Raw genomic sequence first — 16391 nt, 5'->3', positions numbered from 1 at the left:
TAGTTTTTTTATTTTTTAATATATTCATATCAATATAAATTTTCAGGTAATCTTGCCAGCACCTTAGGGCAACATAAAGGTCCTATATTTGCGTTAAAATGGAACAAGAAAGGAAACTTCATTTTAAGTGCAGGAGTGGACAAGGTGAGATAATCTTTGGTAAAATTAAAATTCTTTCCTTCACCGTTATAATCTAACTGTAAGCAAAATAGCAAAACTAAAAAATGCAAAGTAAGTAAATGAAACTAAAGGCGTGGGATGTCAATGTATGCTCACAAAGATCTTGTTATGCTTAGCTGTGTTTCCTTGGGTTTTATAGTATTCCCTGAGTTATTTTAATTTCCTAGATTTCAGTATCTGTGGATCTCTTCCCATTTAAGTTAGTCTGAGCTGGAAAGTAAGTGTATTGAAACCAGAAACATTAAACTTTGTAAAACCAAACCATCTAAATTCATTGAAGCACTTCATGGAAAGCCTCAGGGAAAAAAAAACTTGTCCTAGAGGGATAGGTACAGGCTGAGTTGGATGCTAGTCAGACCTGAGAATGGTTGTAAAGATTGGAGCTGGAACATGAGGAAGGTTGATATATGTGACTGGGGAGGTGCCAGTTGTGTAATGTCATGGAGCTCATTGTTTGACTGTTTTATTTCACATCTCTAAATAAATTTAGGTTTACAAGGTCTTTCAGTTCAGAGCTGCTGTTAGTGTGAGAGGTTTTGTGTATGAATGATAGAAAGGGCACAGAGTCATGGGAAATGTACTTAAAGTGAATTCAGAGAATCAAATAGACTATTGCAACAGTAAGGAGAGTTGATTTTTTTTTCCTCTGTAACTGATTCAAGGTGCAGAAGTCAGCACAGGTTTTCTCTTAGAGTGGCAAACTGCAACCTCAGTGCAACCACTTTAAACTTAGTGTCACTGTAGTCAATTTTCTCCTTTATTTTTTTTTTTCCCCTTGCATGCATTTACTTGGTTTGCTTTATTAGCCAGCTTTATAAATGCTTGTGCTGGCACAAAGGAGGGAAAGTTAAATGTCTCAAAGCATGGAAAGGATGTGTTTACTCTTTTGGCATCTGTGATGGTTATGCCAGTTTTTAAATATTTGTGGAGGTACAGCTTTCATTTGCAGGAAAATAATTAAGGAATAGAAACCTCATTTCAGTCAATAAAATTTCTCAAACTGAGATTATGCTTTGAAAAATATTCTGCTTCAGCAGAGAGAATGACCCAACCTTAGTCTCCTTTTCCATGACTAATTTGTGTGGTCAGTTCATACTTCCATTGAATTTAGGGTCAGAATTTTCATTGATCATTGAGGTAGGGCAGGGATATTGGCATATAATATACTGATGATAAGATACTAGTTTTGTCATGTAAGATTTCTTTAACTAGGAGGGTATGAAAGAGAATAGAGAACAACATAGAACAAAATTACACCCTTAAATTTATGTGACTAATTGTTAATAACATCTCTGTAGGAACAAGTGAGTAGCTGATACTACAATTGAATACACAAGTATTTGAAATTAAAATAGTTGTGTGGAATGGATTGCAAAAATATAAATAGGGCTAAGGGGATAAAATTGTTTAAAAGCCTTCTTCCTTCTTCCCTCTAGACCTCAAAATGTTGTGGCTAAACACCTTTCTAATGCAATCTTAAATTTTCTATTGTTTTCTGTACATCTACTACTATTTCTTTTAGTACTGGATCAAACTCTAGAAATGTATAATCAAGAGCAGGTTTGGGTGATGGTGAGCAGGGTAGGTATTCTTGTATTTGTGAGTGGTGGTAGTTGTGGGGAAATTAGCAATTTGTACAAGTTTGTTTATCATTTATTTATCTGTTTAACACAGACCACAATTATTTGGGATGCCCACACTGGCGAAGCAAAGCAGCAGTTTCCTTTTCATTCTGGTAAGTCTTGATTTCATCATTCAGATTTGTCATCTGAAAAGACAAAATGGCGTTAGTTTTTAAAATAAATTTTCAAATCTGATTTTCATGGTGATTATTTGAATAATTTTAAAATTTTACAGGTAGTCTTTGGTTGCCAAGTCCCATATTGGAATTTTACGAATGTAATCGAAGTTAGATTAGTTCTGATTTTATAACTCAGTTTTATTGCAGTTCCACAAAAGTTATAAGACATAAATAATCCAAGTATTCCTGACTTTCTGTAGTATGGTGGCAGACAAACCATGTGAGTGGGCCACAAGGAATTAGTGTTTATCACCTAAGGACTGTGTTTGTCATCCTGCTGCTGCAGTGATCCCAGCCCATATCCCACTGTTCCAGCTGGGCTGGGAGTGCAGGAGCTCAGACAAATTGTTGCTTGCTGAGCAATCCTGCCAGGATCAGCTGGAGAACAGGATGGAGAGGATGACAGAGGTGTCATTGAAGGGCCTTTAAGAAAAGTGTCCTGTTCCCACTCTTAATTCCACCCGTGCCACATTTCCAGTGGCATCACAGCAGTCAAAAACATCAACTCAGCATTTACTCCAAGCAGTTCTCTCTGTGCTGTCTGCCATAAATAAGCTGGCTTGATCAAATGGAATATGTTGCCCATTATTAAGCTTCAAGTTACCACACCTTACAGTGCTGGAATTAAGAAAGGAAATAAATCCTTCCCTTTCCCTGGCTGCCATCCCTGAGAATGAGCAGGAGCTGCTGGTGGAGATGAGCTCATGTGTGATGATGGGTGAAGTTGTGGGAACCTGCTCCTTGTGCTGAGTCCTGGGATTTGTTTATAGATGAATTAACTACAGCTTGATGTCCTGCTGCACTGTCTTCTGTATAACTTTGATTTCAAGTATGTTCCATATTATGATGACTTAAATTTGTTTCATTTTTGTGTAAGACTTGTTTTAGGAGCATTTCTTACTGTTCATAGTGTTTATCTTCAGAACTGCTGCACAATTAATGATTGCTTCCTGTTGGCTTTTGTTCCAAGGTGGTGCTGAATTTGCACATTGAATTTCTGCAGAGTGCATTAAATATCTTTCTTTTTCTTTCAGCACCAGCATTAGATGTTGATTGGCAGAGTAACAACACATTTGCCTCTTGCAGTACAGACATGTGTATTCACGTTTGTAAACTAGGACAAGATAGGCCCATCAAAACCTTCCAGGGTCACACAGTAAGTACTGCAAAAAGGGGATTGCTCTGTGATATTTTTGTTAGTGAGAGACTGGGGGCTCAGTAAAATTACCAGTACCCAGCCACTGTGTAATGGTTGGTCATTTGCTACAGGCAGTAGATGCACACATAGATAGCTGTGGTTAAGGTCTTAGACTAATCACAATCTCTGTGATTATCAGAACAATTCTCACCCTCATGTGCAGCTTGTTTGACCAGTGCCAGCATGCAAGAGTGACAAGAATGCTTGGGAAATGTGATAAATGGATAGCAGAAAGCTGTTGTTATTGAAGGCAAAGCTATGAATAAAAATTAAGTGTTAAAATTATGCAAATGCTCATAACTGCTATCCAGCTTTATGTTTTGTAAGCTGTCATTTGTAATGGAAGGGATGACTCCAGCTCACTCTCATTGTTCACTTTTAGAATGAAGTAAATGCAATCAAATGGGATCCAACTGGTAATCTGCTGGCATCCTGCTCTGATGACATGACTCTAAAGGTAATGGGAGTTCTGGGCTGGCCCTTGTCTTTGTAGGACTCTGGAATGCACTCCATTAGCCTGGACATTCTGGCAGTATCACTGTACTTGCTGTGTTGTCCAATATTTGTTCTTTTCTAATATAACAAGGTTAGGCAATCCTAGAAATCCTTGTTAATCAGGGCCAAGCTTTGGTCTAGAGAACTTATTACAGGCTGCCAGCCTGAGACTTGGAGCATGATTTATTAGGTGCTTTTAGCTGTTTACAGAATCAGGTCATTAATCATTAAGCTGTCACGCTTGATGGTTGCTTTTGGTTAAAAGGAAAAGTTGGAATGCATGTCAGGTAGCACGTACAAGGCTGGGTGACTTGCTCCTTTCCTGGTTTTCTTCTCTTTCCCCTTCTTTCTAGTTAAAATCTTTGACATGTTGTTTCTTCAGAGGCTGTGTGCACTGGATTTTTCCAGTTCATCAGAAGTCATTCTGCAATTTTCAATCACACCTACACCTGTCCTCCAAATGATTCACAGCTACCTCCTTTCATGTAGAACAGGGGCAAACTTGTGAGTGCAGGGGACACTGCAACTTACACATGTGACTTCAGGGCACTCTGGAGATCCTTACAAACCTGCCACCAGCAGAAATGAGGCTGTTCATGCCTGGCAGGCCTGTGCTGCTTCCATGGTATAGATGCTTTCCATTACTCCTGTACTGCTTTACATTCACTGGGACCTTTAGCACTGTGCTTGGTAGAGTTTCAGGATACATTTTTTACATTGACAGCACTGTCCTGCTAGGAGCCCATGGGACAGTTCATTCCATCCAGCTCACTGTTATTTAATCAGGGAATGGCTGAGTGAGTAGCCACATGTCACTCCTGCTGGCACAGGCTCTGGCAAGGGAGATCACCTTATCTAAATACAAACACTGAAGCATTAAGCCTCCAGTCTAAAACTGGATGTCTAGACATCTCCAGTCAGCGCTGTCTAGCACTGCTGAAGAGCAAGTTATCCTTTCCTAAGTTAAGTGTCTTAAGTCAAGTGTGATGAGTAAGCCCCTGAGAGCATCAGTTGTCCTCCATTAGCAGTGGATGGAGTCAAAATAGCCATCTTAAGCAGGTATTTAATACTTAAACAGCTGAAACTCCAGGGTAATGAATTCCAGTCTGGAGCTCCAGCTGCTCGTGCTGCTGCCTCTCAGTGAGTAGAGGTGACAACTGGGAATGTGTCAGCATTTGTGGGATTCAGACAATTAACTTCTTGGTGGCTGTTTTGAATGGAGCCCAGGCTGCAAAGAATGTTACTGTTTTGCTCAGGGTTAGCTCAGATGTCAAGTGCTGGAGGATAAGTCTACACATCACTAATCACTTGTGGATCACTTTGCAATGGCAGAAGGAATAAATACCAGGTTTGGAAGCACATGGAAGGTACCTAGTGATTTATTTACTTGGTTAGTTTCTGTCTGCAACTTTGATGTTCTCTAGGGCAGTGATATGGACTCTCATCTATGCTAGTTTTTGGAAGAGAAGCTGGATTTTGATCCCATCAATTAAACTAGAAATACAATTTCAATTCTATCTGCACATTGAAAATCTATTTCCTCTTCAGCAAAGCAACAGTTCTGAAAAGCACCATTTATTTACACATGCACCTCAATTGCATCTTAAATGTAGTTGGGTTTAAACATGCTCCTGGTAGCTTTTTCTAACAAAAAGTGAACTAAAAGCATTACTGAGACAGATATTATTAAAAATAGTGTTCAGGTGGGTATCTGCCATATCAAATTTCACATGTAGGAAAAGGTATAAAAGCCTTCCCAAATCCCTTCAGTAGAATTACTGTAAACTCTTAATAGAATAAAGTTATTTTGTTTGTTGAGCATGATCACACAGGAGTTGGAGTCCTCTAATGACCTCTGTGAAGTACTGAATACTGAAATCTGGCAATGCAAATACTAATAAGTCAGGAAAATGCCATAGTGATATTTGTGTCTCTGGACTAGTATGAAAACAGAAAATTTCTCTACTATCCCTTTATTTCACTCAGTCTGTGTAGCAAGAAGTTCATTTAAAAATAGGACTGTGATATTTTATCCACTCAGGCATGAACATTTACATATTGCTCTTCTCAGTTCAGCATCTGCTCTCATCCCTGCACTTTTCAAGGGGTTTGCAGTGACTCAGGCAGTTTGGTTTCTACAGGCAGCACCTTTATTACTCATTAACCTCATTAGGGACTTAAAACACAAAGAATGAAAGGTTCTAGAATAAAACTTGACATAATTACTCTAGAAACCTAGCAATCATAGCAAATATTTTGAGTGGCCTAAAAGATAACAGTCAGCTTGCAAATGATACAGAAGAAACATGTACCACATATTTTAGTACAATATTGTGCTAAATTATTTGTCTTTTTCCTCCCTTTTTATTATAGATCTGGAGTATGAAACAAGACAGTTGTGTCCATGATCTACAAGCACACAACAAAGAAATTTATACTATCAAATGGAGTCCTACAGGACCAGGAACAAATAATCCAAATGCCAATCTTATGTTAGCAAGGTACTATTTAATCCTAGTTTTAAATGCTTGTTAAACATTATTTTTACCTCACTTTCTATAAATGTAAGTTCACAGAATGTTTTGAAGCACATAAGATACTTTATGATATTCTGTTTGTATTAGCAACAAAAATATGTTGAATTGAGGTGTAATTAATCTGTTGTTTGTTTTTTTCCTGGACAGTGCATCCTTTGATTCTACTGTTAGGTTATGGGATGTAGACAGAGGAATTTGTATTCATACTCTGACAAAGCATCAAGAACCTGTGTACAGTGTAGCTTTCAGTCCTGATGGCAGGTACCTGGCCAGTGGCTCCTTTGATAAATGTGTACACATCTGGAATACACAGGTATTGCTCTCCTCTATGCTGAGGAGTTTGTGTTTTGATCTTTTCCATCCTTCCAGCCTTTGTTTATCCATCATACTTCAGCCACAAAGAGCTTTGACATTCCTAGCACAATGGTTTTCTCTTTGTTCTGAGATTATTTCTTTTAAGGTTGTACATTCAATTTCTCACTTTGAATGCTTGCCTGTGGTGAACTAATACTTGTCTTTACATTGTCTTAGCAAAAAAACCAAAAAGACCCAACCAAAAACTCACCAACAACACCCCACATTGTACAAAGTCTCTCCAAGAACATACCTCATCCAAAAATAGTCTTTGTTAACTCTGAACTTTAAATTCCTGATAAAACAGGGGCTTTTGTGAAAAATGATGACTGAGTCTAGACATACTAATCTGATTGGCTGTTTCATTGAATTTCACAGGCAAACGAGAAAATGCAAAGTGAGGGAAGATAATGATGACAAAGTATTTCTATGAAACTTACTCAAAAAGGACACTGTTACTTGTTTTGTATTTCTGGCAAAAAAAATAAGGTCTTGTTATGTTTGAAAGTCTAAAGACCTTGTTGTCAGGCATGATGCAATCTCTGGCTACTGGCCATTGGGTATTAATTTCTGAAATATCAGTAATTGGAAGTAGTCATGACCATGCCCAGTTTTGCCTGTCAAACACAGGAGCTCAAGTGGTTGTGCCACATTGTTTAACAAGGTACTGAGACTGTCCACAAATCTCTTCTGGACCACTTCCCTCTGAGAATTTTAGCTTTTAAAAGCAGGGGGGAAATTTTGCATGTACAAATTGTGCTTGTTCACTTTGATTTTGTTGTATTAAGCACTTGCCTTGTCCCTTTTTTAGACAGGTGCCCTAGTTCACAGTTATCGGGGAACAGGAGGGATTTTTGAGGTTTGCTGGAATGCAGCAGGAGACAAAGTTGGAGCAAGTGCTTCAGATGGTTCAGTAAGTGTTGCTTGACTTGGTTGGTGTTCTAGTAACAAACATCTTCTGGAAATCTTTTAACCAACAATGGAGACAAAATTTCCTTCTCTAACTGAAGGTTGAATACAACCAGCTCACCTGTAGGTTTTCAACTGTGCCCATGCTGTGGTGTTATAAGGAGAATCTCTTTATTCCAGTTCAAAAAACCTCAGAAGGTGGAGATATCTCCAATTTATATTTTCTGTTCCTTCTGGGGCCTGCTGTGTCAGTGTGTTCAGTGTGGCTGGTTTGGAAGCAAATTTATTTTCCTTTCTCTGCCCTTTTCGAGTGAAAATGCTTAGTGTAGGTGATATTATTATAGTGCATGACAGGAATGAAATGCCTTCTGCATTGCATTCAACAGCAAAACAAAGCACAGATTTCTAAATGCTTATAATTAAAAAGTTCCTAAAAAATGTCAGCAGCTATATATAAATATCAGTCTGCTTACTTTGCTTAGGAAAAGCAGGGAATAAAATAATGTTTAAGTAATCATGAATGCTCCCACTGTCATTTCACAGCAGGGTGTTGGAGCATCACCTCCTGGCTGCTCTGACACTGTCCTGCAGAGAGCTCCATGGGATGGGAATGTGCAGGGTCCATAAGGAGCACAGTCCTGGGGCTTTTGCTTGCCTCTCTCAAAAAAAGGAGAGGAGAGCCTAAGGAAAAGCAAAATTAAAATAAGGCTGATTAGGGAATTGTTTTGAAGTGCTGTAGCTTCCTTTAACAAACATCAGCAAAAAGCAATCCTGGCAGCTTAGTAGTGCAGAGTCTCAGGTGGTATCTTAACACAGGTGCCAAAGCATTTCCCTCCTGAATTCTCCTTGCTGGTAAGCAAAGTGGTTTTGTTAGAGTTTAAATCACAAAATAGGAAGTTCTGGATTTTAAGAAGCCTAAATTCTAGAGAATTAATTTTGATTGGTCTTTATATCATTTTAGCCTTATAAGTATAGGCAATATCATAAAAGGACAAATACTCAAGGCATATCCTGGGTAGAAATTGGTTATCACTCCTCCCAGATGACCCTTTTTTATATATGCTGTGTAACCTTTCCAGTTTTCCAATTAATTTGGCCCAAGAGGCTGATTGTACTTGGAATAGATTTGTTTTCATTTAGTTTCTGATATTTTAAAAAATGTTGGGCTTAATTTGTTCCATATTGTTTGTTGGCAAACGCCCTTCTCCTCCACTCTGTTTTGAATGTGCTTGCAGCTGGTGTTACCTTGTGTGTGGTTATATTTTACTAATGGATTTCTATATCTGACAGACCCAGAAGCACTTCTTAGTGGAGACTTTGGGAAGACTAAAACTGGAATTTGTACAACGTTAACTGTTTTTCTGATCTATTTTAATACTTGTCCACGTACTTTAATTTCATTTTATATTTTTACAAACTGGATTCAAGTAAGTTCTCAGCCTCACAGTATTAAATAACAGGCAAACAGCTTACATAAGATGTTGCTGTTGTGACAGTAATTCTGGAGGCAGCAATGCCCTTAGCCCTGGTGCTGGCTGGGGGTTCACAAAGGGCACACCGGTCATTTTGCTATTATTTAATCATTGTCACTAGATCCAAGGCTAAGCTTGTGTAAGCTTAAGAGGTGCAGGTTTTGCTGCTGATTCCCCCAGAATGCAGAGCCAGGCGGTGCTGTGCAGCTGCTGTATGTGTGTCTCTCTTTGCAGGTGTGTGTACTAGACCTTCGGAAATAGCGCTCTTAGTTGGAAGCCATGGACCGACTATGAATGTGTACATAGCCAAAATGACTGTCCCTGACCCATGTACTGCTATAGTCCCAATCCAACCATGGCCAGTCCACTACAGCCAAATGGAAAAGAAATATATACATATACTGTATATAAAAAAAAAAGGAGGAAAAAAAAAAAAAAAAAGAGGAGAAAAAAAAAAAATTTACACCCTGAAGAAGATGACAGAGTTTTGTCACAGCTTGTGAATCCTGTTCACCAAGTGCTGGAATCTGCTGTGCCCCAAAATAACATTTAAAGGTTTTGGATATGAAAAACAGAAGAGAGCGAGAGAGAGAGAGAGAGAAATATACCATATACAGGAGCAGACCCATATACATACCAAAATCAGAAGATACTAATGGCAGCCTTCATTACCCCTTGCCCCATGAAATCCATTCTCACGTGGATTGTGGGGTATTTTTGTGTTCCTTCTCAGTAGTTGAGCAGTTTGTGTGTACAGAGAAAACGGACTTACAGAAATCTGCAGCAGTAGTTTTTTTGGTTTTTTTTTTCTTTGCTTTTAAACATTGGGTTTTCTGTTTTGTTTTGGTTAAGTTTACGGATGCATGAAGTAAGGGAGTGATTTAGTTTCTTGTTTATATTTTTTTCACCTTGGAAAACATAAAAAAAAAAAAAGCGTTTCTTTGAAACATGTTTTGATGCATTCTTTGAAGAGGTAGTTTGAACCTGATAATGTTTGGTACATTTTGTGGCTCCCAGAGCACAATTCTGTGAACAGTGGGAGGGTGGAAAAGGGATAAGGGAGAGAGAAGAAAACAAAAAAGAAAAAAGTCCTTCTTTGTGGTGTGATATTTCACATCCTTCTCATCTACAAAGTAGGATGGAAATGGATATAATGCTATGTTTGACTTTCTGGTGACATGGCTGAAATACAGTAGTTTCTTATTTGGGACATAATTCTGCCAAACTTAAGAACAGAAGGGCACAAAAACAGAGGAAAAAAACACAACAAAACAGGGATGCAAAAAAAAAAAAAAAAAAAAGCTAAAAAAATAAAGAGGAAAAACGCATCTTCTGTTGCTTTAAGACCATAGCTAAAATATGGTTAAATTGTGCACTATTGTGAAAAGGAGCAAAGTATAGCTGGGGGATTTTGTTTAAGAGGTTAAGATCTTTCTGGACAAGGGTTCATGCCACAGCTTCTTTGAGAGTTGCCCATCATTATTTGTAGGAGCTTAGATGTATAATTGTAACCAAACTCCAGTATTAAAAGTATTTCATGTAATTTTTCTTTATTAAAATAAAATCTTTGGCATATATTTGATAACACTGCCATTAAGAGGCAAAATGTTTACTACCTTAGATTTAAAAAAAAAATCTTAAACAGAGGACTTGCTTCAAGTTTATTTTAATAGCAGTGATTCAGCTTATTTAAAAGATGAATACTTGCACTAATTCCCCTGCTGCTCTGGTCCTGCAGTTTATTGTATCTTGTGACTACATTTTTTTCCAAATATAGGGTAGATGTAAGCTGCTATTTTTTTAATAATCACTACTATATAGTGTCTTTTACTCTGTTTACAATATCAAGTATTTTTCTTACAATGACAGATGTATATGGCAAACCTTTTTCTGCTCATGTGATTAAAAGTATACTAATAGTGATTTTATTTGTAAATGATAGCATGAGGTTGTGTTTATGCGTATGTGTAGTCCAAAAGGTTGCATCATGTCTTGCATAAGATTCCAAGAGTGTAAATTTATAAAAAAAACAAAGAGAGGTTGTCAAATTTATGTCACAGACATTTTACTTAAGGAATGGTTTATATTACAGAGCTTTGCAAAGTTATCGGTTTTATAACACTATTTCAATCACAATTAATTTTGTGACTTTTGATTGTTAGTCTCTAACCTATTTTTTTATTCATTTGGGGTTTTTCCCCCCTCCCCCCCTCCAAGTTAAGTATAAATTCATTTAATTGAGATAATGCAGCTTTGACATTTTAACCATTGTTCTTTAGGCATCGATTTCTGCTATTTCCATGAAATAAACATGACTTGAAGCAAGTCTGAGTTTGGCTAAGGTAGGGTAGCAATTTGCCAGTGGTAAAGACAAGTCAACAATACATGGTTTATATACACCCCAGGATTATACTGCTATCATACACAGCATTTAAACCAACACCAAGTCATATCCATAAAGACAGTTATCCGTGGTGGTTCTGTGCCAGCTATTTTTAGGGTTTTGGAACATATTGCAAATGTTTAGAGCAATTACCCTGTGAGTTACAATATGTAGGAAACCTAATATATTGAGTGTCTGGCACTTGAAATATTGCTTTTATTGCTGGAGGTCCATGACTGTGGCTGACCTCTGTCATTTAATGAAAAAAAATAAAAATAAAAAAAAATTCTGTGCAATAATTTAAAACTGTGCTCCCAGGAATAGACACAAATGTTTTGAGTATGTTTAAGCTGCATTTTTCGTTTAGCAATGCATTTGTCAATTGCACTGAATTTAAATCTGAAAGTCAGAAGTGATTCTTGATAGTACTTTTGTATTTTAATATGGACAGTTTATTCATTTTCATAAAAGTTATTGGATGATTCTTTCAGCCAATCTAAACAATTGTGGTGGAATTCTGTGACATAGCTGCAAAATCACACAGCCATTTTTTTAGGGTATTGCCATTTTTCCTCTTTCCTCAATCATCAGCTGTTTTGGTTGTAATTCTAGTTGCTTCAGCATAGCATCACACACTCAGAAACAGAGAAACACCCAAGCGTGTCCAGGTCAGGTGTGGGTCTGGCAGGAATGATGGATCTGCTGGACACAGTGCCTGCCCCAGGGAGTGTCCCCTGTCCCCAGCAGTGTCCCCTGTCCCCAGCAGTGTCCCCTGCCATGGGTCAGTGTCCCCCAGGGAGTGTCCCCTGTCCCCCAGGGTGTGTCCCCTGTCCCCAGCAGGGAGTGTCCCCTGCCCCAGCAGTGTCCCCTGCCATGGGGCAGTGTCCCCAGCAGTGTCCCCTGCCATGGGTCAGTGTCCCCAGCCAAGGTCCAGCTGTCCAGCCTCGCATGCCACAGTGCTGCTCCTGCTCCCGCGCCGGGTTCTGCCACCTGCCAACCAAAAACCAGACAAAAACACCACAGAGCTGAGTTAATTAGTGACCTCTACAGCACAAAGGCCTCGGGTTCCAGCGTGTCCAAATTGCTCCTTTCAGAGGGGAAGCCAAGTGGCAGCAGGGCCCTGACTTTGTGTAGGGGGTACATGCTTGGTCTTACAGATGGAGTCATTCCTGTTTTTATCAGCTCAGCATGATAACAGGCAAACACCCAAACACAGGATAAAAGGAAGGGGAAGAGCTGGGCTCAGAATTAATGATGGGATAAGAAATGAACTGCTCTTGAGTTTGCTGTCTTTCTGTGCATCCCACCTCAGAATCCCATTTCTCATTTTTGCATGACCAGATCCAGCTTTCTGTAGAGTTCGTCTTTTTCTATTTTTACTTTACCTTTTTCTGCATTTTTAAATTGATGTAAAGATTCCCAACCAGTGGACTTTTTAGTGTAGTTAAGAGAATATCTAGGTCTTCATAAAAGCTTTTTTAGACTCTTTGTAATGTTGATAAACTGAGTTTATTCTGGGACTACCATTGTGCAGGGTTATTTAGCATGTCTACTAGATGATTGGAAATCTTATATGAAACACTAAAAGTGCCTCTTTTTCTGGGTTGGGTGGAGGGGAGGTAGTAGTTACCAGAGTCAGAACGACATGGCATTTCGAAGCATGTTTCTTGATTTCGTGACACTTTAATGCATCTTGAGAGAAAGGCCAAAGATTTCTACCAATTTTTGATTGATTTTTGAGTTTTGAAAAGCACTCATTTTTCCTTACACTGCTTACCTCATGCTAGGGCGTCTGACAGGGTGTTGTACCTTGGGAATATCCTTTGTGTTTAGGGACAGCAGTGGGTGGCACGGGGCAGCCCTGCTGGTTTAATTCTGTTGTTTAATTCTGCCGTGGGGAGGAGACCCATTACCACTGCAAACTGGGGGCTTCAGCCTGTAAATTGTCTGGTTTTGTAGCAAAGAGGGGAGCTTTGGTTTTTCCAAGCTTTACTTTACCAGAAATTCCACTGTCTGTCACTCCACCCTTGCCAGGGCGAGCGCTGGAGGCACCAGGGCTGTTCTGAACCCAAGGGTGATAAAATTAACTTCATCCCCATGAACCCCTAGGGTGGATAAAATCAGCTTCATCCCCATGAAACCCCCAGGGTGGATAAAATCAGCCTCATCCCCATGAACCCCTAGGGTGGATAAAATCACCTTCATCCCCATGAACCCCCAGGGTGGATAAAATCACCTTCCTCCCCATGAACCCCCAGGGTGGATAAAATCAGCTTCATCCCCATGAACCCCCAGGGTGGATAAAATCAGCTTCATCCCCATGAAACCCACAAGATGGATAAAATCAGCTTCATCCCCCTCCAGCCTCATCCCTCCATGGCAGTGGGGTTTCACCAGAGCAGGACCTGCTGGATTTAGCCCAGTTCCTTCTTGGCTCCCTTCCCAAAGCCCTGTAGAGCCATTCCTGGGTGGGATCACTCCCACCCTCTGCAGACGCCTGAAGAAAGCAGAAGCAACATTGTGGCATGTTAGAAGCAGATACAGCTTCGGGAGACAGCAGTAAATCTCCATCGGGATCCCTGACATTTTCTGTAGGGAGAGAGACGTGGAGCAGTCCTCACTTCTCCCTCTAGAGAAAGCTCTGAAATACCACGAGCTGTGAAAGTGTGACTGTCTTCACTGTCAGTCTGGTGGGAGGCAGATGCACCAGGAGAATCTGCCCTTTCCAGTGGATTGCAGATTTAGTGTTAATAGTGCTTCAGATCATTAGTTTTGAGTACATAATTCGCTTTCTCTGCCTTTAAGTTTGAAGCTTGACAATAACTTGAGGCATGTTTTTGTTTTGTTTTGTTTTTTTATTTTTATTTTTGAATAATCATTCATTTTTACTTCATAATGTTTTTTGACATTTTGTGGGTAAATACAAGAAAACAGTCTGCATGTTGTTGCTAGTCCAGTGTACTTTGCAATCTTGTCCTCAACAGACTGCAGTGTGCAGAACAGTAATTCTAGAATACAGAAGTAATTTTCTCTCTCTCCTGACATTGACATTGTAGTTGTAATGGTTTCATTTGGAGTTACAAATCCTTTGGGTCTAATTCTGTGAGCCTACCTATAGCACTGGATTAAAATGTCTGCATCATTTCTTCAGTTATCCAGTTAAACTACAACTGTTGTAAAAGTGTAAACCAGCCCATGACAGTTTTTTGTACTTGTTTAAAGGACTTTTATTGTTCAGTTTTCATGATTATTGTCTAAAGAAGACTGATATAGATGTTCTATACTGTCCTGGACCATGTTAATTACACTTTATGATGTATTTTGGTTCTACATCACAATGATTTGTCCCCAAGGCCCTTATATCCCTTCTAGGCACATTTTCTGTTGCAGTTTCCCTTTGCATTGTATTGCTTTGACAACTGTAATTTGAATCAGATCTGAAAGAGGTCCAGAATAAAATATATTTTGATATTACCTTGCCTGAATGTTCTTTACCAGTAATTTTAAACACTTGGGATGGAAGATTTGCAGATCATTAGGCTGGGGGAGTGAAACACTATATTTAATATTTAGTTTGGCACATTTCCAGGTAAGACAAGGTGCAAACAGCAGCAGGAGATAATGCACAGTGTGGCTGCAGCATCTTTGTGGGCACACTGCAGATCCTGTGATGGTGACACTGTCCCCTTCCACCATGTCCTGCTTTTCCATTTAGGGGAACTGATTTATTTCATGTTTTACATGCTCCATCTTCCCCTCACCCCTCCACCTGTGGAACAGAAGCAGAGTCCAGTGGTGCTTGCAGCTGCAAGTATTTTACAAGTGTAAAACCAGTTTTGCCTTCCACCTTCACCTGGAGTCTGAGTGCATTGAAGGATTTCTGCATCACTTGGATTTCGAGGCAGCACTGTTGGAGCAGTTTCATGGTTCTGAACAGACTGTGAGTTGATATTTCATTAGTGCAAATACAGGAACCACAGAGCAGTGTTGTGTTATGTACACCTTGCTCTCACATGCACTGATGGCCAGATCCATCCTGAGGAGAGGAGACAGCATTCCAGGTAGGTGCCTTATTCCACTGCTTCCCAAATCTTCCCTTTGGACTTTAGTTAGAGCCTGATTCTCATAACTCTGTAGGAGCTTGTGGTCTCAGGAATTCATAAAGTCAATGTTCCCTACCTCACAGGGAAGTGATTTAATGAAAGTTGAAGCAATATCTTTAGTTTGCTGATGTCAGCACAGGGCAGCTGTAATGGAATAATAATTTGGGAGGGATTTATTGATGATTCTGTAGAGAATGATGATGCCCCAGTTAGTATTTTGTCCTTAAGGAAAGCTGACCCAGGAGTTCTGCAGGGGCTTTCATGGTTATCTGACTAACTGAAAATTGGTGCCATAAAGGCATGGTTGAAGGATTAATAAAAACAGGTTTTCTTAATAGATGTCACGTGAAAATGTTCTGCTTCCAGATTAATTCTTCAGTTACCAAGACAAGATTTTGGACTTAAAAAATGCCAAGACATCTCAATAGAGGTTAAGTACTTTCAGCAGACTATTTTCTTTTTTTCCACAGAGTTTTTCTGACTTGTTCTAGATGCTGAGTGCCCTGGTTTTAACCTTGAGAGTGCTGTATTTTGAGCTTTCTGACTTACATGTTCTTGAACATTTTCAAGACTTCAGTGGAGTGGTGACAGCTCAGACTGAGTGTTCTGCCTTCCCAATTAGAGAATCAAAGGGCCCAGCTCACAGTGATGCTGATGGGAAATTCCCAATTACTTCAGTGCAAGCAGACCTAGGGCAGCACTTCTGAAAAGAGCTGGTGGTGGATAAAGGGCTTTTTTTATTCTGACATCTCAAAAATCCATCCATTAAAGATCAAGTTTCCTGTGGCACTGTGCTGAAGTGCTCATACCACAAACCTGAGGCACCTTTTGCTCCTTGTGTGTTGTCTCAGCCTTGGTGGAAACCATGAAATCTGCAGGCTCCATTTAATTTAATTTGTACCTTTGTCCTTAACAAATATTTTCTGCTCACAAGAATATCTGAAGGTGTGGGGCCTGCC

General features: G+C 39.4%; 1 protein-coding gene and 1 long non-coding RNA gene across 6 annotated transcripts in view; both read left to right on the top strand.

Annotated features, from left to right (window-relative positions):
* TBL1XR1 (TBL1X/Y related 1) overlaps positions 1 to 11940 on the top strand; it is a 103817-nt gene extending 91877 nt beyond the window's left edge. For all 5 annotated transcript variants that reach the window (XM_079315510.1, XM_079315509.1, XM_079315511.1 and 2 more), the window contains 8 exons: positions 47 to 144; positions 1855 to 1915; positions 3016 to 3137; positions 3562 to 3636; positions 6048 to 6175; positions 6359 to 6524; positions 7377 to 7478; positions 9181 to 11940. In XM_079315510.1, the coding sequence (XP_079171636.1) occupies positions 47 to 144; positions 1855 to 1915; positions 3016 to 3137; positions 3562 to 3636; positions 6048 to 6175; positions 6359 to 6524; positions 7377 to 7478; positions 9181 to 9207 (779 nt within the window). In that variant the 3' untranslated portion in view covers positions 9208 to 11940. The remainder of the gene's footprint in view (positions 1 to 46; positions 145 to 1854; positions 1916 to 3015; positions 3138 to 3561; positions 3637 to 6047; positions 6176 to 6358; positions 6525 to 7376; positions 7479 to 9180) is intronic.
* A 276-nt stretch (positions 11941 to 12216) lies between these two features.
* LOC306806615 lies at positions 12217 to 14803 on the top strand. Its single transcript, XR_013775509.1, has 2 exons — positions 12217 to 13625; positions 13664 to 14803. It is a non-coding gene; the product is annotated as an uncharacterized lncRNA (long non-coding RNA).
* Positions 14804 to 16391: the final 1588 nt, after the last annotated feature.

This window comes from Erithacus rubecula (assembly GCF_903797595.1).
Source record: "Erithacus rubecula genome assembly, chromosome: 11".
In the NCBI taxonomy this organism is placed as follows: Eukaryota; Metazoa; Chordata; class Aves; order Passeriformes; family Muscicapidae; genus Erithacus; species Erithacus rubecula.
Note: the sequence above shows the minus strand (reverse complement) of the source record. Positions and strands in the feature narration are given on the sequence as shown.